We start from the raw sequence: 24,878 nt of genomic DNA, 5'->3' as shown, positions 1-24,878 counted from the left end.
GGATGTGTTGGAGCTGGATTCGAACCAAATCGCTAGCATGAGGGATATGGTTCAGAGTCTCATTGGAGCGATCAATCAGACCTGCGGCATCATAGATTCCTCTACGGAACCCGCAGATCTGGCAGTTTTGTTTAGTCGGTCTAAACCACCTTCCAAGGTTTTTGCCCCTCATCCTGAATTCGAGGAGCTCCTGGCCAGAGAAAGGGAGAATCCAACCAGACGTTTTCAAAGGAAAGCGTCTTGGTGTGTTATACCCTTTTTCTCCGGAACTCACCACCAACTGGTCTACTTCCCCCTCTGTGGATCCGCCAGTCTCTAGACTGTCCACCAACATGGTCCTCCCACTGTCCAGCGGAGCATCTCTCAATGATTCTAATGATAGAATCATAGAATTCTTCGCGAAGTCAGCCTTCGAAGCGGCTGCGTCCACTCTTTGTCCGGCTTTTGCTTCCAAACAACTTCTTGCAGGGGCTCAGTCAGACCAGCTGGCAGAGCTTGCCACTCAGATTTCTCACGCAGGGGAATATTTGGTTTCCGCCTCCCTGGATGCCGCGTCTTGTGCAGCTCAAGCGTCCAGTAATGTCTTTGCCATTTGTCGAACCGTTTGGCTCAAAGCCTGGCAGGCGGACTTGTCATCAGAAAAGTCCCTTACCAGCCTGCCTTTTCAGGGATCGCGCCTTTTCGGTTCCAAGCTGGACCAAATTATTTGCTTCCCCAGTCCAAACCCCGCCGGCCTCCTCCTAAGCGGCAGCTTCGGTCTTTTCGGCATTTCGCAGCGTCAGATTCCTTTTCCCAACAGCAGAGGCCACAGGCACGTCAAGAGAGAAAGAAGGTATCCTTTAGGCCCACCCCCTCCTGGCATTCCCACCAGACCTAGACCTGGAAGGTCTACCTCGGCATGACTCGCGGAGAAATCACAGCGTATCTCCCAAGCTGGGCGGCCGTCTTCTTTCCTTCCGTGACGTTTGGATCGCCTCAGTGGAGGACTCTTGGGTCAGGGAAGTTGTATCTTCAGGATACAAAATAGAGTTCATTTCTCGGCACCGTGATCATTTCTACGAATCCCGCCCTCCAAGAGACCCCGCTCTGGTCCCGGGTTTCTTCGCGTCCATCGACTCCCTCCTTGATTCGGGGGTAATCGTTCCAGTTCCAGAGGGAGAACGTTTCACAGGTTTCTATTCGAACCTGTTTGTGATGCCAAAAAAAGACGGCAAGGTTCCTCCCATCCTGGACCTCAAGTTACTGAACAAAAGGGTTCGTCTGCGACATTTCAGGATGGAATCCCTTCGTTCAGTAATCGCTTCCATGGAAGCACAGAAATTTCTGTGCTCCATAGACATCCAGGACGCCTATCTTCACGTCCCTATATTCCCGGGACATCACAAATTTCTGCGTTTTGTGGTACATCAGGAGCATTTCCAGTTTGTCGCCCTGCCTTTCGGTCTCGCAACCTCCCCCAGGGTCTTCACAAAGATCATGGCAGCGTTGATAGCCATTTTGAGGATCAGGTGCTCTTTCCATACCTCGACGACATTCTCATCAAGGCCTCGTCTTTGTCTCAGGCTCACGAAAGTCTGACCATCATCCTCGATACTCTATCCCGTTTCGGGTGGCTTGTGAACAGGACTAAGTCCTGTCTTGTTCCTTCTCAGCGCCTCGTGTTTTTAGGCATGCTTTTCGACACCCGTCTGTCAAGAGTCTTCCTTCCCGAAGAGAAGAGAGCTATTCTCCGTCGGGAAGTTCGCTTGCTTCAGGGGCCTCGGCTTCCATCCTTCCGATCGGCCATGAAGGTCCTGGGGAGGATGGTAGCAACGTTGGATGCGATTCCCTTCACCCAATTTCATTCAAGGCCCCTTCAGAATGCGATTCTTGCTCAGTGGGACAAGTCTCCCTTTTCTCTGGATTGTCCAATTCGGCTTTCGTCCCAGGTCAAATGGTCTCTCAATTGGTGGCTGACATCACCCCTTATCTCCCAGGGCAGGTCCTTCCTTCCCGTCCACTGGCAGGTGGTGACGATGGACGCCAGCCTCCTCGGCTGGGGTGCAGTGTTTCGTCACCTGACTGTTCAGGGTCGTTAATTGGCGCAGGAGTTCTCCCTGCCGATCAACGTCCTCGAGATACGGGCCATCTTTCTGTCCCTCCTTCATTGGGAAAAGCTTCTCAGGGGTCTGCCAATCCGAATCCAGACGGACAATGCCACAGCAGTGGCATATGTCAACCACCAGGGGGGGACTCGGAGTTCCTTGGCTTTGGCCGAGGTATCCAAGATCCTCCTTTGGGCAGAGGCGACGGTTCCGGTGATATCCGCGGTGCAGATCCTCGGCGTGGACAATTGGGCCGCCAATTTTGCCCTCCGCGACGGCCTCTTTTCTAGAAGACGCTATCTTCTCGACCACAGGTCAAGACTTTCCTTCAGGGAGTAGCGCATGCAGCTCCTCCATACCGGGCTCCCGTGGACCCATGGGATCTCAATCTTGTCCTGGAGGTCCTGAAGGGTTCCCCCTTTGAGCCCCTCAGGGAGGTTTCCCTATCATTTCCATCTTGGAAGGTGGCTTTTCTTTTGGCCATCACCCCCATCCGCCACGTTTCGGAGTTGGCGGCCCTTTCTTGCTGACCTTTCTTGGTTATTCACCAGGATAAGGTGGTCTTATGGCCTCCACCTTCCTAAGGTGGTATCCGCCTTCCACCTCAATGAGGACATTGTTCTACCTTCTTTTTGTCCTGTTCCGACTCATCCTCTGGAACTTTCTTTGAACAAGCTAGACCTGGTCAAGGCGGTGAGGATCTTACTAGCCAGAACAGCTTCTTTTCGGAAGACGGACTCTCTCTTCGTCATTCCAGATGGCATGCGTAGAGGTCTGCTGGCTTCCAAGGCGACCGTTGCTCGCTGGATCAGAATGGCAATTTTGGAGGCTTACCGGGTCAACAGAGTGCCCCCCCCTCCTGGGATTAAGGCTCACTCTACCCGGGCAGTCGGTGCCTCCTGGGCAGTGCACTACAGGGCTTCCGCCCTACAGCTTTGCAAAGCGGCAACCTGGTCTTCCGTCCACACGTTCGCCAAATTTTACAAGGTCCAAACCTACGCTTCGGCGGACGCCAGCTCAGGCAGAAGGATCTTGCAGGAGGCAGTGGTGAGTTCTTCGACCTGATGGAAGTTTGTTTTTTCCCTCCCCAGGGACTGCTTTGGGACGTCCCATGGTTCCTGTGTCCCCCAATGAAGCGATAGAGAAAACAGGATTTTTTGGTTGCTTACCGTAAAAATCTGTTTCTCGGAGCCTTCTTTGGGGGACACAGCACCCTCCCATATTGATCAGTTCTTCTGTGTTCTGTGTTTCTGTTCTATGATTGTTTTTTCTACGTTCAATGTTTACAGTTTAAATATCTGTGGTTGTATTTTTTTCAATTTTCTTGTTTTTCCTCCTACTGCTTTCTCACTAACTGATTTTCTGAATGCCAGTTGGTGGGGGGTGTAAAACTGCAGAGGAGGAGCTAACTTTTTTGTGCATAGTGTCAGCCTCCTAGTGGCAGCAGCATACACCCATGGTTCCTGTGCCCCAATGAAGGCTCCGAGAAACAGATTTTATGGTAAGCAACCAAAAAATCCTGTTATTTGGGCACACCACAGTCCTTGGAAGGAAAGGAGCGCCATTTGACTTTTTGAATGTAAAATTTGCTGGAATAATTAGTGGATGCCGTGTCGCGTCTGGAGAGCCCCGATGTGCCTAAACAGTGGAAACCATTTTGGAAACTAGACCCCTTAGGGAACTTATCTAGATGTGTATTGAGCACCTTGAACCCCCAGGTGCTTCACAGAAGTTTATAATGTTAAGCCATGAAATAAAAGAATCATATTTTTCCCACAAAAATCTTTTTAGCTCCACATTTTGTATTTTCACAAGGGTAGCAGGATAAAATGGACCCCAAAATTTGTTGTGCAAAATTTTGTTGTGAGTTCACCGATACCCCATATGTGGTCAAAAACAATTTTTTGGTGCAATGCAAAGCTCAAAACAAAAGTAGTGCCATATTACAGTGCAGATTTTGTTCCACATGTTTGAGGGTGCCATGTTACATTGACAGAGGTGACAGAACAGCCGAAGCCCCATAAGTGTCCCCATTTTACAAACTACACCTCTCAATGATTTCCTCTAGGGGTGCAGTGATTATATTGACATCACTGGTGTGTCACAGACTTTAATACCATTGGACAGTGGAGAAAACATAATTACATTTTTACCACCAAGATTGTGTGATAGCCCCAAGTTTTACATTTTCATACTGGGAAATGGGTAAAAATGGCACCAGATATCCCCATATGGGTCTGTACAGTACTGCTCAGTCATACGGAAAGACTCGGGGAGGGACAGAGCGCTATTTGCCTCCTGAAGTGCAGATTTTCTGCACTGCAGAGCATCAGAACAGGGGCAGCGGCGGAGTGGGATCGCACTCGCAGGAGGCAGGAAAATTTCACCGCTGCTGGAATCTGGGGCTGGGGAAACCACGTGGTCCCGATGCTTAAAAGGAATATTCATTAGCCGCTTCCTCGCCCACCTGTCAGCGCCTAGCAGTGGGCGGAGAGCAGCAAATGAATATTCCTTCACTTAAACAGCGGACCCACATGGTTACCCCAGCGCTGGATTCCTGCAGTGGCTGAGGAGATTGTGTGTCCGGTGGAGGAGGAGGCAGCAGGAGCGGGGTGCCACAGGAGGGATCGCCGCATTCCTGACAGCCCAGCACGGGCTATTCTGATGCCAAGTGCTCCCGTATAGGACCTGTGGTGAGGTCATGAAGAGGGCGGGCTGGAGCATCACATGACAGCACAGAGCCTTCCCTCTTCATGATGTCATCACAGTTCCTGTAGACACTGCACTAGCAAGGTAACAAGAAGGAGGGCTCTGTGAGGTCATGTGATGCTCCAGTCTTTCTTTACCTCGCCACAGGTCCTGTCAGCTGTAGAGAGAGAGACTTTTGGTTTTCTAGCGTGGCTGGCTGCAGGACCTGCACTGAGCACAGCCTGTACAAGTAAGAATTAATTAAAAGTTTAGTAATAACACATAAAATCCACTCTGCCACTCCTGTCCTGCAGATCCACTGACATGCTGGGAGTTATAGTTCTCCCATGGAATCTTAAAGCAACACTCCAGTGTTATTTTTCAGTGCTGGAGTGGTGCTTTAAATATAAGCCCTGTGACCCAATTCTTATACTCGCCCTCCAGCGTCTTCATATAGTACTTTACAGACAACACATTGGTCCCGCAGCACCGTCTTCTACCTGTAGCTTCCAACATAATAATATACTATTATATATAATAACACCACATCTAATAGTATGTTATTAAATATTTTACCACATTTTTTGCTTCAAATATTTTTTTCCACCTCTAAAACCTGGGTGCGTCTTATAGTCCAGTGTGTCTTATAGTGCGAAATACGATATTTGTTTGACAATAATGAGTTTTAGGTTAGTAGGATCTTGTTTATGTTCAATCTGAAAGTGCCTTGACAAACTGTGCCACGTTATACCCTTCCTTATGATATACATGTGGCCATTCATCTTGTTATCCATTTAAAAACTGAACTTTGTGTTACATGTGTTATCTTTGTCTAATATGTACATTTGTGTGGTGATCTGAAACATTTAAGTGTGACAAACATGCAAAATAATAGAAAATCAGGATGGGGCAAGCACTTTTTCACACCACTGTATACTATAGAAACGTCTTGTCTGAAAATTGCCCTTCTCCGCACCTGTCTTTGTAATGATAACACGTGCTGTAAACATTGGGAAGAGTGTCTGCTGCTTACATTAATTCTGTCACTCATGTTCCTTTGCACAGTAATAGAAGACAATACTTTGTTTGTATTCGGTAGGTATCAAATTGAACTAAAAGAAGAATATTTGACGAAAACCCAGAAAGTTAGTGAAGAAGAGAGAAGAAACAGAGGTTGGTAACCATAGAGGATGTGTAGTCAGAAACTCAACTATTGTTTAACCCCTTTAAAGGGAACCTGTCAGCAGGATTGTGCACAGTAACCTACAGACAGTGTCAGGTTGGCGCTGTTATACTGATTACAATGATACCTTGGTTGATGAAATCCGTCTTGTGGTTGCTGTTAATCTTTATTTGCAGTTCTTGGTTAATGATGTGCTCGTGCCCTGGGTGGGCTGTGTGGGGGGTCTTCATGTGGTGCTGATTAGGTATTCATCAGTATGGCTTCTGGGTCACAGAGATAGTGCCTTCCGGTTACAAAATAGAATTTACATCCCCCATGGAGGTGTTTCTTCATGTCTCTTCCGCCAAGAATCAGCTCAGATTTCTTTCAAGCCATTTCCTCCCTCCTCCAAGCAGGAGTCATCATTCCTGTTGTGTAAAATACTTTATATTGTGTAACACCATTTTACCTTTGTTATATTGTTAGAGGATGCAGCACGGTTACAGGAAGATACGATTGTAATTAACATGAAGAAAAAGGAAGTAGAACAGGCCATCTCTCGCTCTGCGCAACTTCAAGTGAGTGCACGTGTTTTTGGTCTGAAATGTTTCATCCATGGAACCCAAGTTATCAGTAGTGAATAAGCACATCTTACTGGTGAAATCTAGAAGATAACAGGAACCTTTCATGGCTGCTGTACTGCCCTGTCACATGGCTGCATCATTTTGAACTCCTTTTCTATCCGGTAGTATATTCAGTTGTGTTCAAAATAGCAGTGTGTTCAAAAATATGAGTTGGGCTGTGTGCACACGTTCTGGATTTTTCGGGGTTTTTTTGCTATAAAAACGTGATAAAACCGCAAAAAAAAATGCTCACATTAAGCATCCTATTAAAAGAATGCAATCCGCATTTTGTATGCATATGCTGCGTTTTTTTCCTGAGCGGAAACGCATTCCGGAAAAAAATGCAGCATGTTCATTAATTTGCGGAATCGCAGGGATTCCGCACACATAGGAATGCATTGATCCGCTTACTTCCCGCATGGGGCTATGCCCACCATGCGGGAAGTAAGCGGATCATGTGCGGATGGTACCCAGGATGGAGGAGAGGAGACTCTCCTCAACGGACTAGGCACCATATCACTGTTAAAAAAAAAAATAAAATAAAAAATAGTGATATTCTCACCTTCTGATAGCCCCCGGAGTACTCCCGCCTCTCAGCGGTGCACGCGGCAGCTTCCGTTCCCAGTGATGCTGTGTGTGAAGGACCTGGGATGACGTCACGGTCACGTGACCATGACTTCATCCCAGGTCCTTCACACACAGCATCCCTGGAAACGGAAGCCGCCACGTGCACTGCTGAGGAGTTCGGGGGCCGTCGGAAGGTGAGAATAACCATTTTTTTTATTTTTTTTATTATTTTTAACATTAGATCTTTTTACTATTGATGCTGCATAGGCAGCATCAATAGTAAAAAGTTGGTCACACTTGTCAAACACTATGTTTGACAAGTGTGACCAGCCTGTCTTTCTTTCTTTCAATGTTCTTTTTATTAAGAAAATCAGCATATTACAAACTTTTCCGTGTAATTGTAACAGGTTATAGTCAACTAAATGAAATACAGGTGTATTAATCATCATATATGGGGTATTATTCAACCTAATCCTGCATTATCATAATTTACGGTTATCTTCTTGTTTACAAACATATTTTAAAACACCAAATTAAGAGAAGAAAAGAAGAAAAATAGAAAAAGGCTTCTAGTTAGAGGATATAAGGAGATAGAGAGGGAGGAGAAGGAGGGAAAGAGAGACGAGGGGGGGTTGAGATGACACCTTGGGATGGGACATGATTATGTTGAGATTGTCGCAAGATAGGTTGACTGAGACCTAAATTGGGTCCATGGTGCCCAAACGTTAAGGAATGCAGTGACGGTGTGGTTAACCCTTGCTGCTAGCTCCTCCACCTGAAACAATTGATTAATTTTAGAGTACAGCTGCTGGCTCGTGGGTATTGTTGATGAGTTCCAGTTAATCGGGATCAAAGATTTCCCAGCCGCAAGAATAAATTGAGCTAGTTTAGTGGCACATTCATCATTAGGCCAGATTGGCAGATTTAGGAAAACATTTTCTGGTTTCAGAGTGACCTTTCCCCAGCAACTTACTTATAACCGAGGCCACCTCCTTCCAGAATGGACTTAAACGTGGGCAAGACCACCAGATGTGTTCATAGTCGCCTACACTAGTTCCACATCTCCAACAATCAGTGTTTGAGTTATGGCGCCAACTTTGAGTCTGTTTTGGTGTGATATACCATCTAATAATGGCTTTGTAAGAATTTTCCTGGATACGGACACATTTTGAAGGACTATGAGAATTTTTATATATTTGTTTAATCTGCTGCTCAGAGAGAGGTGTGCCTATGTCTTTTTCCCAACGGGCTAAGTATGCCCTCTTCAAAGGTATATCTATTTTAAGTAGGAATTGGTAAATCGTTGAGAGAATTTTAGTAGGGGGCTTCAATCTGGCGCATAAGATCTCGTAGGGAGATAGAGATCTGTCTAAGGCTACGTTCACATTTGCGTTGTTGGGTGCAGCGACGCAACGCAAAACGCATGCACAACGCAGCGTTTTGTGACGCATGCGTCCGACGTTTACATGAAATTTGACGCTCAAAAAACTGCATCATGTAGCGTCGGCTGCGGCCTGACTGTTGCACCCAAATGATGCATGCGTCACAAAATGCTTGACAACGCATACCGGCGCATGTCCATGCGCCCCCCATGTTAAAGATAGGGGCGCATGACGCATGCGTCGGTATCCGTCGACGACGCTGCGCCCAACAACGCAAATGTGAACGTTACCTAAGTCGACTGAATGGGATCGTTGGCAGAGAATGTGGGAGAGTTTTCCATGCTGGAGGAATGTGAGGCCCGACAACCCAGGGACCTTGCGTAATTCCTGCAATGGGAGAAGTGTCCCATTTTCAAACAGTTGCTCTATTGGAACATGGGTGGCTCGGAAAGGAAGAGAATCTAATAAATCGGTGATTTTGGTTAGAGGTGAAAGGGCAGGAACCAGGGCAGAACCCAATTTCTTCCAAATTTTGATCGTGGCTAAAGTGTGATCGTTTTTGTATTCGGTTAGGTTGTGACCAAACTATCAATCAGTTTTCCAAGCGATGCTACAGATCGCTTGGAAAACGCTAGTGTTTAGCGGGAATACGCATGCGATATACCTGCGGCAGGAGTTGCGGAATTCCCGCGAAAATTTCCGTGGCAATTCTGCAACATGTGCACTTAGCCTTAATCACAAAATCTTCATACTAGTTTTTATTTTCAGCATTAGGAACATTGCACACTGTTTTCTAATTCAGAACTGCTTGCATTTGTCTTTTTTTTTTTTTTTTTAACTCAAATGAATTTTTATTAAGAATAACATTACAATTGACATGTTACATTCTTGTTTTCAGTACAAAGTTTTCCCCCCAAACGAACCCCGCAATCCCAACTTATCCCGCCCCCCCCCCAATAAGACCTGCATTTGTCTTTACAAACTCACAATATATACTTTTTTACTCTTCGCCACGACAGCACCCTACTGGAGAGAGGGATCCGCCCCGCAGGAACAGGAAACCTATTGAGAAATAAATGGGGGCGGTCCGCCTCTCCTCCTCAGTTTAGGTTTCCTGTTCCTGCGGGAACGACAGGACTCTTACTGAGAAGACATACCTGGGCTTGCATGCCGCCTGCGCAGTATCCGTGAGAACGGCAGGGGCTGCGGCTCAGAAGCAGCGTCGGGGGAGTTCCATTAGACGGCTCCCCCCTCGTCTGATGGAGCGGGCAGACGGCCGGGTCCGGGAAAGGCCGACCGGCGTCCTTCCCAGCGTGCGGTACGGCAGCAGGAGCCGGGTAAGGTGACCTTCCAGCGGCCGGCGTTGAATCCCGGGCCGCGCGTGCGCCGACCGCCGCACATACAGGCTACCCCGGAAGTGGTTCTTGGACTTCCGGGGCGCCTAGGCCGGATCCAGGGCGGGGGAGCCGGCACTGATCTGCGCATGCGCGAGAAAAAAAAAAAAAAAAAAAAACGTTTTGGCGCTCTATTTAAAGCGCTCACTAACGCTGAATCGGCGATGCAGAGATGTCATCCCCAGGTGCCATGGACCCTACAACCGGAGTTCCAGTACCCCCCGCCAAAGATCACGCCAGAGGATCCTCGGACACCGCTCGTAAAAGCGACGGTTCCAGAACAGGATCTCGGCCTTCTGATCCGGTATTATTTGCTTCACTGGGTGAGTTGTGAACTCTACCTATTAAGCTAACGCTGTCTCCCTATCTCTCTCTTTTCCCTTTCTCTCTCTACTTACACGCTTAGAGCAAAAAACGACAAAAAACGAAGCACAGGGAATGTGCCTTGTGTAACCAGCCCCTCCCTGACTCATACCCCAAAAAACTTTGTGAGGACTGTTTAAAAGAAACACAGGGAGCAGCAGTGTCCATTACGGACCTACGGGCCATTATTAGAGAAGAACTAAAAAATATGACCCAGGAAAAACCGCGTAGTTCTAAATCTAAAACGCCAACACTTGTGTCAGACTCCGACAGTGACCAACCGATACTGTCAGATGCCTCCCTGTCATCATGTCCAGCATCATCATCCTCATCAGAGATTGAGGGACGCTCATGTTTCCCCTTGGACAGTGTGGACAACTTGGTAAAATCTATTCGAAATACCATGGGGTGTGAGGAGTCTAAGGGTGCGCAAACCGCGCAAGAAATAATGTTCGCGGGTTTGGCAGACAGAAAGAGGAGATGTTTTCCGGTTATTCCAGCAGTGAAAACATTGATTAAAAGAGAGTGGGAGAAGCAAGATCAGAGAGGCTTTCTACCCTCAGCCTCAAAACGCAAATATCCGTTTAGTGACGAGGAGCTTCTTACTTGGACCAAAGTCCCTAAGGTCGACGCAGCTGTAGCCTCTACCTCCAAACAATCCACTCTACCTGTGGAGGATGCGGGACTATTGGTCGATCCTTTGGATCGTAAGGCTGAATCATCCCTTAAACGTTCCTGGGAAGCGGCTACAGGGATATTCAAACCTGCAGTAGCCAGCACTTGCGCGGCCCGGTCAATGATCATCTGGATTGATCAGTTAGACCAGCAAATTGAAAAGAAAAGCTCGAGGGAAAAACTAAGAGCAGCCATCCCTTTAATACGAGGAGCAGCGGCCTTTCTGGCAGACGCCTCCGCCGACTCACTCCGTTTAGCAGCAAGATCTGCGGGCCTTGTAAATAACGCAAGAAGAGCCCTATGGATGAAGAGTTGGAAAGGGGACGCGCAATCTAAGTCTAAAATATGCGCAATCCCATGTGAGGGTGAGTACCTCTTTGGTAAAACCTTAGATGAGATACTCAAAAAGGCAAAGGACAGGAAGAAAGCTTTTCCTGAAACCTCTATTCCGTTTTACAGGAGAGCCTTTAAAAGGAGGCCGTTTGGCAAAAGGAGGCAAACGGATAGGTCTACAACATGGACCCCTAAAGACGACAAGCAGAGAGGTACCATGTTTAGAAGACCCAACCCCCCAAAAGACAAATACTGAGGACATACCAGTTGGGGGCAGACTTAAATTTTTCACCACCCAATGGGAGAAGATAACATCTAGCTCGTGGGTTTTAAATATCGTCCGAGATGGAATTAAATTAAAATTCTCTTGTGTACCCCACGAGTCTTATATTATAACAACTCTCAGCTCGCCTATACAGCAACAGGCTTTAGAGCTTGAAATTCAAACCCTAATATCAAAACGGGTCCTAGTCCAAGTGCCAGTGGGACAGGGGGGTAGGGGATTCTATTCTCCCCTATTCTTAATCTCTAAGCCCGACGGTTCTTTCAGAACCATCATAAACCTTAAAAAACTCAATTCATTCATTGAAAATTATACATTTAAAATGGAGTCCATTAGGTCCACCATAAAACTCCTCTTCCCAAACTGTATGATGGGGGGCATTGATCTAAAGGATGCTTACTATCATCTCCCCATTCATAACAGATACCAAAAATTCCTCAGAGTGGCGGTAAAAATCAACAACGAGGTTCGTCACTTCCAGTATGCGGCCTTACCCTTCGGCCTCTCAACAGCGCCGAGGATCTTCACCAAGATAATGCTAGAGGTGATGGCATACCTACGCCAGAAGGAAACTTTGATTGTGCCCTATCTGGATGACTTTTTGGTAATAGGAAATTCAGTTACTCAATGTGCCGATCGTTTGGCTCACGCAATTTCCTCTCTACAGGACCTGGGCTGGATAATCAATACCGACAAATCCAGACTCACTCCGCTTTCCCGTCAGGCGTTTTTGGGGTTCCAGTTAGACTCCATATCTCAAAAGTGTCTCCTGCCGCAGGTAAAAATCCTACTGATCAGACACAAAGTCCTAGCCGCAATAACTAATCCTCGTATATCCCTAAGACAAGCTATGTCGTTACTAGGGTCTCTTATCTCTTGTATACCAGCAGTGAGATGGGCTCAACACCACACTCGAGTCCTACAACATCAAATTTTACAAGAGGATAGACGGTTATTTGGTCACCTAAATACAAAAATAACCTTATCTCAGGAGGTTTTAACTTCCTTAGAGTGGTGGCTAGACTCAAACCATTTGTTGAGTGGGGTTCCATGGGTAATAACGCCATCTCACACCATAACCACTGACGCCAGTCCTCATGGATGGGGCGCTCATATGGGGAACGATTATTGCCAGGGTTTATGGAGCAGGGAAGAAAATTGCAGCTCCTCTAACTTTAAAGAACTGAATGCTGTAAAATACGCCTTATACCATTTCCTCCCACAGATTCGGGGGAAAGACGTCAGAGTCCTGTCCGACAACACCACCACGGTGGCGTATCTAAATCGGCAAGGAGGTACGCGATCAGAGACTCTGATGTCTTCTGCTACGGAAATCTTAAATCTAGCAGAAAGTCACCTAACATCCCTTACTGCATTGCACATAAGGGGAGCAAGCAATCAGCAGGCGGACTTCTTAAGCAGACACACCCTGAGGCAAGGAGAGTGGTGTCTAAACCAGCAGATATTTCTGGACATAATATCTCTTTGGGGCCGTCCTCAGATAGATCTCTTCGCCACAAGGAAAAACAGAAAAGTCCGGAGATTTGCTTCTCTATCTCCAGCGGATCATCCGGACATTCTGGACGCTCTCCAAGCCCCTTGGCAGTTCAGTCTGGCGTACGCGTTTCCTCCGATCATATTGCTTCCTCAAGTTATACGCAAAATCAGGGAAGAAGGGGCGAGAGTCGTACTGATAGCTCCATTCTGGCCCAAGAGACCATGGTTCTCATGGTTACAGACCATGTCGGTCTCAGATCCTTGGGTCCTCCCCTCAACGCCCAACCTTCTCTTCCAGGGTCCGTTTTTCCACCCTCAGGTGGACAATCTACACCTGACGGCCTGGAACTTGAGAGGCAGATGTTAAGATCGAGAGGATTCTCGGGGGGTTTAATTGATACGCTTCTCCATAGTAGAAAACCCTCCACCACAAAAATCTATACAAGAGTATGGAGAAAATTTTTTCAATTCCATACATCTACCGACACATCAGAAATTCCGATACAGTCTATCCTGGAGTTTCTTCAAAAAGGGAGAGAACTAGGTCTAACTGTAAACACCTTAAAGGTTCATGTTTCAGCGCTAGGAGCCCTCTATGGCCATAACATCGCGGGGGATAGATGGGTATCCAGATTTATTACGGCCTGCGAAAGAATGAATCCAGTTAACATACCTAGGATTCCACCCTGGGATTTAAATTTAGTCTTACAAGCCCTAACAGACTCTCCATTCGAGCCAATAGACTCAATACCAATTAAATGTCTATCACTAAAAACGGCCCTCTTGGTAGCACTGACTTCAGCTAGGAGAATCAGTGACATCCAAGCACTCTCTATAGATCCACCTTTTTTGTTAACCTTTCAGGATAAGCTAATTCTTAAACCAGACCCTTCCTACCTGCCCAAAGTAGCAAAAAAATTCCACAGATCACAAGAAATAATCTTGCCCACTTTCTTCAGTAATCCATCCACTCCTGAAGAACAAAAATATCACACTCTAGACGTTAAAAGAGTAGTGTTAAAATACATTGAAAAGACCAGCAGCTGGCGACAGAGTAGGGCTCTGTTTATTTCCTTCCAGGGCGTCAAGAAGGGTCATGGAGTAACAAAAAGCACCTTATCCCGGTGGATCAGAGAGGCTATCAGACTGGCTTACTCCGCGAGGAAAGAAAACCCTCCGGAGGGCATAACGGCACACTCGACCAGAGCGATGGCATCCTCCTGGGCAGAGAGGGGAGACGTCCCGATTGAAACTATATGTAAGGCGGCAACGTGGTCAAACCCTTCTACATTTTATAACCACTATAGGCTAGACCTATCGTCAACTTCTGACCTAGACTTTGGCAGGACTGTCCTCAGCACGGTGGTCCCCTCCCTAGGTGATGGTCTCTGAAAGATCTCCAGTAGGGTGCTGTCGTGGCGAAGAGTAAAAAGCCGGATTACTCACCGGTAATGCTCTTTTAGTGAGTCCACGACAGCACCCTCTTACATCCCTCCCTATGTTAATATAATGCATATTATTTGAGTAAAATCCTTTTAATCATAAGCAAATAAGTTTAAACAATGAAATAAATGATATTTGCCTAATACTGGCGGTCCTCCGGGTACTCTGAAATCAAAACTGAGGAGGAGAGGCGGACCGCCCCCATTTATTTCTCAATAGGTTTCCTGTTCCTGCGGGGCGGATCCCTCTCTCCAGTAGGGTGCTGTCGTGGACTCACTAAAAGAGCATTACCGGTGAGTAATCCGGCTTTTTTTCGTGGATTCCAGTGAATCACTAACCTAATATTTAGTTGTTACCCACAGTTTTTTTTAGAACTGCTTCATATCTATGTTGCATAGAGTCAATTTCTGGCACCTGACAACTGTTATTCCAGCCCAGGATGCTTTGACTTTGTCCCACAATTTTGGGGCATTTGTTGGCTTTGTCTCAGAAACTGCATTTTTGATGTCAACTGTAAGGCTGCAGTAGCATCGTACGCAGTGAAGAAGCAGTGACCCACAAATTCAAACACAAAACTCTCTTTTAATGTGTTTCTTCACAGCATTAAAGTCCAATTCACATAAATGCATATAACTTCAGTGGATATTATCAGTGACCAGTTTACACCGGTTCAAAGCAATACATATCACATGGCTTTAGATTTGCATTCCCTAAACAGGCCAGACTTCCCATGTCCAGTTTCCCTGGGCGACCGCACGCCATCTCAGTCTCTATACGTCTCCATACACACAGCCTCATATGTTGCAGACACTACACACGCCTGCCCTCCTCTGACTAGTTCTTGTGGGTGTCCTGCATCCCTGTAGCACAGTCTCTTTACAGACTCTTTACTCATACAGTCGTACACAGTTCAGGATATCCTCCGGATAGCAGCCGGGCACCATATCCACCTGTTTGCAATCATTTCCCATGTAGTCCTCTTTCGGGCACAGGACATCCACCTCTGGGCACAGGACTGTCCACATCCGAGACCAGTACCATGGACGACTTGCATCTCTGTGTACGCTGCGGGTGCCAGGCTATTCAGCTGCCATGGGGGCTGGCTCTGCTGGCCTTTGCCTCCATGCACTGCAGACCAGCACACACCAGACTGACACTGACGTGCACTTTGCACTCCTGACCTGACATGACACCTGACACTGCCTGACACACCCATACCCCTTACTGCAGGGTTTTTAAACACACGCACAAACCTGTGGCCACATGGAAAACCCGGACCGGAAATCCGTGACTCTCATGCACACCTATGGACTTCATCCGTCTGCATGCACATTCTGTGGAGAACAAACAGCACCCCCTAGCTGTATCAGAGGCCACAGCCTCACACAACACACAAGTCTTCTATCGGATTAAGGTCCGGGGATTGGGCTGCCACTCCATAACCTCAATTTTGTTGGACTGGAACCCAGATCTTGCACTTTTACTAGTGTGTTTAGGGTCATTGTCTTGTTGGAACACCCATTTCAAGGGCATATCCTCTTCAGTGTAAGGCAACATGACCTCTTCAAGTATTTTACTATATGCAAACTGGTCCCTGTTGTGCGGTAAATAGGTCCGGTCCGGCACCATAGTAAGAGAAACATGCCCATATCATGATGCTTGCACCTCCATGCTTCACTGTCTGCAGTGTATTATGGCGTGAATGCAGCGTTTGGGGGCCGTCTGATGAACAGTTTGCAGCCCTTGGACCCAAATAGAACAGTTTTACTTTCATCAGTCCACAAAATGTTTCTCCATTTCTCTTTGCGCCAGTTGATGTTTTCTTTGGCAAATTGTATCCGCTTCAGTACATGTCTTTTTTTAACAGTTGGACTTTGCAGGGACTTCTTGCTAAGAGATTAGCTTCACCCAAGCTTCTTCTAACTGTCACAGTCCTCACAGGTAACTTGAGACTATCTTTGATCATCCTGGAGCTGATCATTGGCTGAGCCTTTGCCATTCTGGCTGTTTATCTATTCAAATGGTAGTCTTCCATTTTCTTCCACGTCTCTCTGGTTTGGTTTTCCATTTTAAAGCATTGGAGATCATTTTAGCTGAACAGCCTGACATAGTCTGCACTTTTTTATAAGTTTTACCCTCGCAAATCAACTTTTTAATCAAAGTACTCTGTTCTTCTGAACAATGTCTCAAACGACCTATATTTCTCAGGCTTTCAAGGACAAATGCATGTACAACCTGTCCTGGCTTCACCCTTAAACAGTGACTACCTGATTCACACCTGTTTCTTCACAGAATGATTGACCTCACTAATTGAACTCCACACTGCTATTATTTTGAGCACACCCCCTTTCAAAGACTCAAAAACCTGCAGATCTTGAATAATGAGTCTGTTGGTTTTCTTATATTCTACTGCACCAACTGGTAAATTGTTTAACATGTGGTAATATAATTTATACCAAAACAGTGATTAATCTGGTTAGTCATGTTGGACTGCTATTATTTTGAACACTACTGTATATATATTTGGATTTTCATGAAGAAGTGTATATAAAATGCTTCTTGACTCCTCATTCTGCTTCTTGCTGTAGATCGGACCAGTGGTCTTGACTCAATATTTATCACCTTTCCACAGATTCCTGGGGATCCACCTGCTCACTATTCCTTTTTATTGCATGGATCAGCGCCTCTCATGCTTTGTCCCCAGTTTAGCAATTCCTTTCCCTGCCATCCTAGTGATGTGAAAGAGTTTTTAGTATTTCATCCATTCTCATAATCATGGCGGGGGCATATGTTATCTCTCACTTGAATTGATGCATTTTGGATTTTTATCTTCTGGATTTTGTTAGCAAACTAGTTGCTGGTGTTGACAGTAGCCCATTATGGCTATTTGGGCTTGGCGGTATGTGTGTGGTTTACATCAAACTTTCTGTATGGTTACCACAGTCACCTGCTCTATTCCATACAGAGGCTTCCAGTAATAAGGTATACTACTTGGTATACTTTTTTTTTTACAATAGAGTTCTCCTGGTGCAGATGCCTCTGTATGGCATCCATTCGGGTCTACTGGGTACATGCTTTTTAAATTGTACTTACATTTACACTTACTTAAAAAAAAAAAATTACTATATAAAATGTCCTGCAGATCGGTTGGGGTCTATATCCTTAGACCCCCACTGGTTGCTCAAAAAGCTACTCTTAAATGTGTAATTTGTCAGGCAGAAGCATTGAACTTCTCCTGCAGCTCACCCACAGACTGGTGTATGGGCTGAATAGAAAGTCCATGAGCCTGTGCACACAGTGGAGTATGAGCTCGTAGACTTTCTATTGAGCCTGTACACTACTCCAGCAGGAGCTGAGTATATCTGCCTGCCAAAGCTGCATGCTTCACAACTGCTTCCTGAGCATTCGGTGGAGGTCTGAAGAGCTGGACCACCACTGACCTGCTGCACACGTTAGGTAATGCTTATCATAATTGATGGAGAAGATACAATGTGTAAAGAGGGGAGTAGTAATGCTACTGACTGTAAGTTAATATATTTAGGTGGAGGTGGATACCCTGAAAGCACAGTTGTCCATCCTGACTCAACAGAACCAAACCTTGACTGAGAAGCTTAGAGAATTTGCAGCATATCCTCTAGTACAGCAAGAGAAGGCTGACCTTCAGCGTCAAGTCCATTTATTAAAACCTCAAGTCGAGGAGCTAAGAAAAGAAAATCTCATCCTCAAAGAAAGTAAGTGATGCCATAAATTATGTTTTCTATCATATGAAACCATGTCTATGCAGAGATCCACTTGTTTATAAAGCTATAATACCTTTCCTTAATAACCATAAGCTACAAAACATGAATTGTGCTATGTGTAAAGGGGTTTCCCTTACTTTAAAAGTTTTTCTGACTCAGCCGAGGGTGATATAATGAATAAAGTTTCCATGCTCACCTCCCGCACTCACTGCTCTGTCCCCCTCAGATCTGCTGGCATCAATATCTGGTGGATTGTCACGTGATCGTTGCCGCCATTGACCAGTTGCAGTCATCACATTCTGTCCAAGTAGAAGAAGCCAACTTTTAAAGTGGGGAAAAATCTCTTTTAACAGCCCCATCAAGGAACCAGAGAAAACATCTCTTTAGGATGAGATCTGCACTTGTCTCTTGTCGTAGTCTCACTTTTACTCCTTGGCTTTGTAATTGTTAATGCTGCTGTCAGTCTTGTGCCCAGTATTCAGGTGGCACAATATAATATGGCTGTACTTCTCCATTATCTTCCTTCTACCGCCTGTTATTTGAAATGCAATATATACACTTATTACTGTACAGTGACCTCTAATCTACACACTGTCACTATACTTATAATTTCCAGGAACCTCTCAGCCATCCATTGAGTTACTGACGCTCCAAGAAGAAATGAATCAGCTGCAGTCTGTCAGGAAGAGTGAGCAAAATGAGTTCAAAATACAACGGGAAATCCTGGAAAGACAGCTGGAATTAGAGGTGAGCTTCTCTAGGAGTTATCTCCTATTGAACCCATCAATGTGGTGGCTTATAACCAATGAGAATCTATGTTTTATATTTCTAATGCAGATTTTAAATGAGTCGACATTTTGGGGGTTTCTGAGCGGATTACGTGTTTTCCCTTAGAATTGTCATTTCACATTACAGTGTTTTCCAGTGGTTGAACAATGGTCACACCAGTTAGTATTGTGTCTTCAGGGACCAAAGTAGATATAAAGTAGCAGTAGGGCAAGTCCTACGAGCAGGAGACAGAGCTCTATGTCTGATTCTATATACTTTTGGGTTTCAGATTGAACGAGGGTTGGAAATGAAAATGCAGTTAATGAGCCGCGAAGAGTCATCAAAAAGATTAGGTGGCCAAGTTGAACAACTGGAGTTTCAGCTGAGACAAACCCAACAAGGTCGGTTTCTTTTCTTTAATAAATGGTTTTCTTTTACATATCTTTTTGTTTTATTGCATTTCAGTTAAGAGACCAATTTCCTTATGTGTTTAAATTTCCATTTAAAGGGGAACTGTAACCAAAATTAAAGCCATTTGTAGTGTTCCATTAACCAGTTCAAGTGTGGGCAATTTCCTGACCTGGCACATTTTCAAAGTTTTTCATACACGCAGTTTAAAGAGCTGTAAGGCCTTGTGCACAGGTTGAGTATTTGAAAACAGAAATTTCTGCAACGTTTCTGCATCTCTAGGAATTTGTTGGCAGGAAAAACGCAATGTAAATAATGCGTGTTTTTGATGCGTTTTTTGCATGCGTTTTTGTACAGCAATGAAAACTTTTTGGAGGTAATTAAAGATATTTGATAAATGGGGGAAAAAAAAAGATTTATGGTGTTATTTTCTTGTTCAACACCTTCTTTTTCATGCTTATATGCCCTGTCCCAGGTTAAAAATACCAGCCCTCAGCTGCCCCAGAAATGTTTGAAGCGCCTATTCTGGCACTTTTGTAAATAATTTACAAAAGAAGTTGTACTCTGTCGTGCTAAAGCATGTACAGTGGGTACGGAAAGTATTCAGACCCCTTTAAATTTTTCACTCTTTGTTTCATTGCAGCTATTTGTTAAATTCAAAAAAGTTCATTTTTTTCTCATTAATGTACACTCTGCACCCCATCTTGACTGAAAAAAAGCAGAAATGTAGAAATTTGTGCAAATGTATTAAAGAAAATCTGAAATATCACATGGTCATAAGTATTCAGACCCTTTGCTCAGTATTGAGTAGAAGCACCCTTTTGAGCTAGTACAGCCATGAGTCTTCTTGGGAATGATGCGACAAGTTTTTCACACCTGGAATTGGGGATCCTCTGCCATTCTTCCTTGCAGATCCTCTCCAGTTCCGTCAGGTTGGATGGTGAACGTTGGTGGACAGCCATTTTCAGGTCTCTCCAGAGATGCTCAATTGGGTTTAGGTCAGGACTCTGGCTGGGCCAGTCAAGAATGGTCACCAAGTTGTTCTGTATATAAAGAGAGCTGTCAGTCACTGATAGGACCGCCCACTTGACCAAAAATCCGTACCCACTGTAGACATGGAATATATAAAATATGAATAGCAATACTGCTCTGGATAATAAGAAAAATTTAAGACGCTTAGCACATAATTTGGCCATTTCATGCATGCCCAGCAACCAATGACAAGGTGGTCTCAAACTGCTGGGATCCTATGTGTCTAGTGTCAATACCTCTCTTAGGCTGAAGTCTGAATTCCTGAGTAAATGTGGATACCTCTCTTTAACTGTATTTATGGGTAGGTAAGATCCTGCTGTAATTAAAACCACCACACTGGCACTTAGCCCAGGTTCTTCCCGATGCCCTGCCACTGGCACTAAGCTCTAGGTGTAGTAATGAAGAGGTGTCAGCCAGACTCCCTCATTACTAAACCTGTAAGCAAAGTGTTAAACACACACCAAGGAGAAATCACTTTATTTGAAATAAAACAGACACATTCTTTAGTCATTTAAATTAACCCAATATACTCACCCCAGGTTCGATGGTAATCCAAGGATTAAAGCAATCTCCCTCGTTGTCACCAGCTTAAGGAGGAGCGTTCACAGAATTCACCTACATAGGTTGTAACCAAACAGCAACTGCAGAACTCGGCGAGCACCGCAATACCTGGCGGCGGTGACTCCCGTGGGGTTATTAGGCCTCATACTCATCTGTGAGAAAAACAGACTGGAGCAATCCGATAAAAAATCAGATTGCACTCTGACCAATATTAATCTATGAGTCCCCGAGCAAAAAATTATAGCATGCTGCGATTGTCTTTGTATATCGGATGAGACTAGCCAATAAAAGTCAATGGGTGCGAGAAAAAAATTGCACGTCACTCGGACCATGCGAATGCCGTCCGATTTTTACACACTCATGTCCTTGAAATTCCAACATTTCATCTGCCACGTACAGAAAGATCACAGCGTGACGCGCCAGAATAGAATAGATATACAGTATATACACATAGAGGCGGTGTCTACAACCCACAGAAGTTGCTCAGGTAGTGCAGCTCATCTAGGATGCACATCAGTGCGAGCTGTGGCAAGAAGGGTAGCTATGTCTGTCAGCCCAGTGTCCAGAGCATGGAGCAGATAATGTGCCAGGAGACAGGCCAGTACACCAGGAGATGTGGAGGGGTCCAGAAGAGGACAACAACACAACAGAAGGACCGCTACCACCTCCTTTGTGCAAGGAGGAACAGGAGGAGCACTGCCAGAGCCCTGCAAAATGGCCACTAACATCCATGTGTCTGCTCAAACTGTCAAAAATAGACTCCGTGAGGGTGGTATGAGGGCCCAATGTCCACAAGTGGGTGTTGTGTTTACAGCCCAGCAGGAGGTTGGCATTTGTCAGAGAAAACCAAGCTTGGCAGATTCGCCATTGGTGCCCTGTTCTCATTACAAATGAGAATAGGTTCACACTGAGCACGTGACAGATGTGACAGTGTCTGGAGATGCCGTGGAAAATGTTCTGCTACCTGCAACATCCCCCATCATGACCTGTTTGGCAATAGGTCAGTAATGTTGTGGGAACGCATTTCTTTGGAGGGCTGCACAGGTACCCTGACTGCTATTGGGTACCGGGATGAGATCCTCAGACCCATTGTGAGACCATATGCAGGTGCACTGGGCTCTGGGTTCCTTGTGATGCATAACAATGCTAGGCCTTATGTGGCTGATGTGTGTCAGCAGGTCCTGCAAGATGAAGGCATTGATGCTATGGACTGGTCTGCCCGTTCTCCAGACCTGAATCCAATTGAGCAGATCTGGGACATCATGTCTTTTTCCATCCACCAACGCCAAGTTCCACCACAGACTGTCCAGAAGTTGACTGATGCTTTAGTCCAGGTGTGGGAGATCCCTCAGGAGAACAGCCACCGCCTCATCAGGAGCATGCCCTGGCATTGTAAGGAGGTCATACAGGCATGTGGAGGCCACACACTACTGAGCATCATTTCCTTGTCTTGAGGCATTTCCACTGAAGTTGGATTATACCAGGGGTGGGGAATCTTTTTTTCTGCCAAGGGCCATTTGGATATTTATACCATCTTTCAGGGGCCATACAAACTCCACTCACAAAGTGCATCCTGACTCTGGTATTGGTGTCAGGATGTAATCTTTCATTGCATGCTCTTCAGTGGTCAGTAGTGAACACTGCGTGTGTGTGCTAACAGCAAGAAGAAATTAATGAGCTGGTGGCAATCAAAATACACCTCCCTGCCCAAGAATGCGGCTCGGGGGCCTCCCTGCCCTGAGAATCTGCTCGGGGGCCTGATAAAAGATCATTGAGGGCCGTAAATGGCCCTGGTGCATGAGGTTCCCCACCCCTGGATTAGACAGTAATTCGATTTTCCACTTTGATTTTGAGCATCATTCCAAATCTTGACCTCCACACGATATTAATTTTGATTTACAATTATCATTTTTATGTTTTATTGTTCTAAACACATTCCACTATGTAATGAACAACTGTAATATTTTGTTCAGTGATATCTAAGAAGTGGTATCTTAGCGTTTCCTTTTATTAATTTGAGCAATATATATATTTTTTTACCTGCTATTTTTCATTTATTTATTTTTAATTTATTCTACACATTGTGTCCCCTCATAAGGGGGAGGCACGTATCTGCAGGCATTTGCTAACAACCTGCCTGTTCTGCTGTATGCAAATCTTTCCCTGCTCCTGATGGCGATTCCCCTACTTCCTGTGACATCTAATAAACAGAGCAGTTCCTCCTCTTCCGCTTTGGGCTATTTTGATGGACAGTCGGCTCCTTGCTGCATTAGGTTAAACTGGCTGTCAATCAACATGACATTGGTAGTGATACCCCTTCAACAGAGCACAGCGGAAGAGTAGGAATTGCTCTGTCAATATGATGTCACAGGAACTAGGAGCATCGCCTTCAGAATCGGTTCCGTGACCACTATGGGCTTTGAAAGATTGTCGGACAGCAGAACAGGCAGATAGTTGGCTACTACCTGCTGATAAATGCTTAGCCCAATAGAAAAAAATAAGTCCTGAAAAATCCCTTTATGGTCAGAATTCAATAATGAGATTGGACTGTAGGATTGAATACTAAATGGATCTTTACCTATCATTAAGATCAAAACTATTTCAGATTTCACCAACGAAGCAGGAAGTTGCTGGATAGAAAATAATAGTTTATTCAGCAAATTTAAAATATCTTGCAGATCTCTAAAAGAAGTTAAGCCAATACCGGGCGCTTTATTTTTAGCAAATAAGAACCCGCCCCAAAGATCTCCTCAAGTGTTATCGGTGCGTTTAATAAATCAGTGCCTTGATCTGATCATTTTGAGAGATCTACATTTAACAACAGTGCTTCCTTTATTTTCTCAATGTAAGTGTAATTCAACAGCAGGTATATAGTGGTGTGAAAAAGTGTTTGCCCCTTCCTGATCTCCTATTCTTTTGCATGTTTGTCACACTTAAATGTTTCATATCGCCAAACAAATTTACATATTAGACAAAGATAACACAAGTAATCACAAAATACAGTTTTTAAATGAAGGTCTTTATTATTGAGGGGGAAAGAAATCCAAACCTACAGGGCCCTGTGTGAAAAAGTGATTGGCCCCTAATCCTAATAACTGGTTGGGCTACCCTGAGCAGCAACAACTGCTATCAAGCATTTGTGATAACTGGCAATGAGTCTTTTACAACGCTATGGAGGAATTTTGGCCCACTCATCTTTGCCGAATTGTTGTAATTCAGCCACATTGGATAATGAATCGCCTTTTTAAGGTCCTGCCACAGCATCTCAATCAGATTAAGGTCAGGACTTTGAATAGGCCACTCCAAAGTTTGTTTTTCTTAAGCCATTCAGAGGTGGACTTGCTGGTGCGTTTTGCCTCATTGTCCTGCTGCATAACTGAAGTGCGCTTCAGCTTCAGGTCACAAACAGTTAGCCTTACATTCTCCTTCAGGATGTTTTGATTCTCTGGAGTCTCAAAGCTTTAGAAATGGCTTTATAACCTTTTCCATACTGATAGATTTCAATTACTTTTTCTCATTTCTTCCAGAATTTCTTTGACTTGTGACATACTGTATAGCTTTTGAAGATCTTTTTGTCTACTTACCCTTGTCAGACAGGCCCTATTATAGTGATTTCTTGATTGAGAACAGGTGTGGCTAGGGAAATTGAACTCGGGTTCCCAAAGATCTGATAAACCACAGTTAATTTATGTTTTAAGGGGGGGGGGGGAATCACTTTTTCACACAGGGCCCTGTATGTTTGGATTTCTTTTTCCCTTAATAATAAAGACCTTCATTTAGAAATTTCTTGTGTTTATTTGTGTTATCTATGCCTAATCAAGAAGGGAAAATACTTTTTCACACCACAGTAAATTCCCAAAGTACTGTTTAACTCA

The 24,878-nt window shown here is 45.0% G+C and overlaps 2 protein-coding genes across 4 annotated transcripts in view; both read left to right on the top strand.

Moving 5' to 3' along the window:
* Window positions 1–24,878, top strand: part of OFD1 (OFD1 centriole and centriolar satellite protein) — an 83,133-nt gene that overhangs the window by 23,212 nt on the left and 35,043 nt on the right. For all 3 annotated transcript variants that reach the window (XR_013223941.1, XM_077296780.1, XM_077296781.1), the window contains exons 11-15: window positions 5,872–5,945; window positions 6,421–6,512; window positions 18,036–18,225; window positions 18,851–18,981; window positions 19,292–19,403. Coding sequence is in view for 2 of the 3 variants with exons in the window: in XM_077296780.1 (XP_077152895.1) it covers window positions 5,872–5,945; window positions 6,421–6,512; window positions 18,036–18,225; window positions 18,851–18,981; window positions 19,292–19,403 (599 nt within the window). In the remaining variant the exon portion in view is untranslated. The remainder of the gene's footprint in view (window positions 1–5,871; window positions 5,946–6,420; window positions 6,513–18,035; window positions 18,226–18,850; window positions 18,982–19,291; window positions 19,404–24,878) is intronic.
* LOC143817557 (uncharacterized) lies at window positions 11,801–17,810 on the top strand. Its single transcript, XM_077299050.1, has 4 exons — window positions 11,801–12,332; window positions 12,780–13,285; window positions 16,362–16,435; window positions 17,710–17,810. The coding sequence occupies exons 1-4, from the start codon at window positions 11,877–11,879 to the stop codon at window positions 17,808–17,810; spliced, it is 1,137 nt and encodes a 378-aa protein (XP_077155165.1). The 5' UTR covers window positions 11,801–11,876.

The sequence above is a fragment of the Ranitomeya variabilis genome, chromosome 3 (genome assembly GCF_051348905.1).
Source record: "Ranitomeya variabilis isolate aRanVar5 chromosome 3, aRanVar5.hap1, whole genome shotgun sequence".
Classification (NCBI taxonomy): Eukaryota; Metazoa; Chordata; class Amphibia; order Anura; family Dendrobatidae; genus Ranitomeya; species Ranitomeya variabilis.
Note: the sequence above shows the minus strand (reverse complement) of the source record. Positions and strands in the feature narration are given on the sequence as shown.

Coding starts and splice junctions, on each gene's coding strand:
- LOC143817557 (XM_077299050.1), top strand. CDS start 11,877: ATGGAGTCCATTAGGTCCACCATAAAACTCCTCTTCCCAAACTGTATG. Junction 12,333..12,779: donor AAAAGTGTCTCCTGCCGCAG/GTAAAAATCCTA, acceptor TTCCTCCCACAG/ATTCGGGGGAAAGACGTCAG. Junction 16,436..17,709: donor AACTGTCACAGTCCTCACAG/GTAACTTGAGAC, acceptor GTAATTTGTCAG/GCAGAAGCATTGAACTTCTC.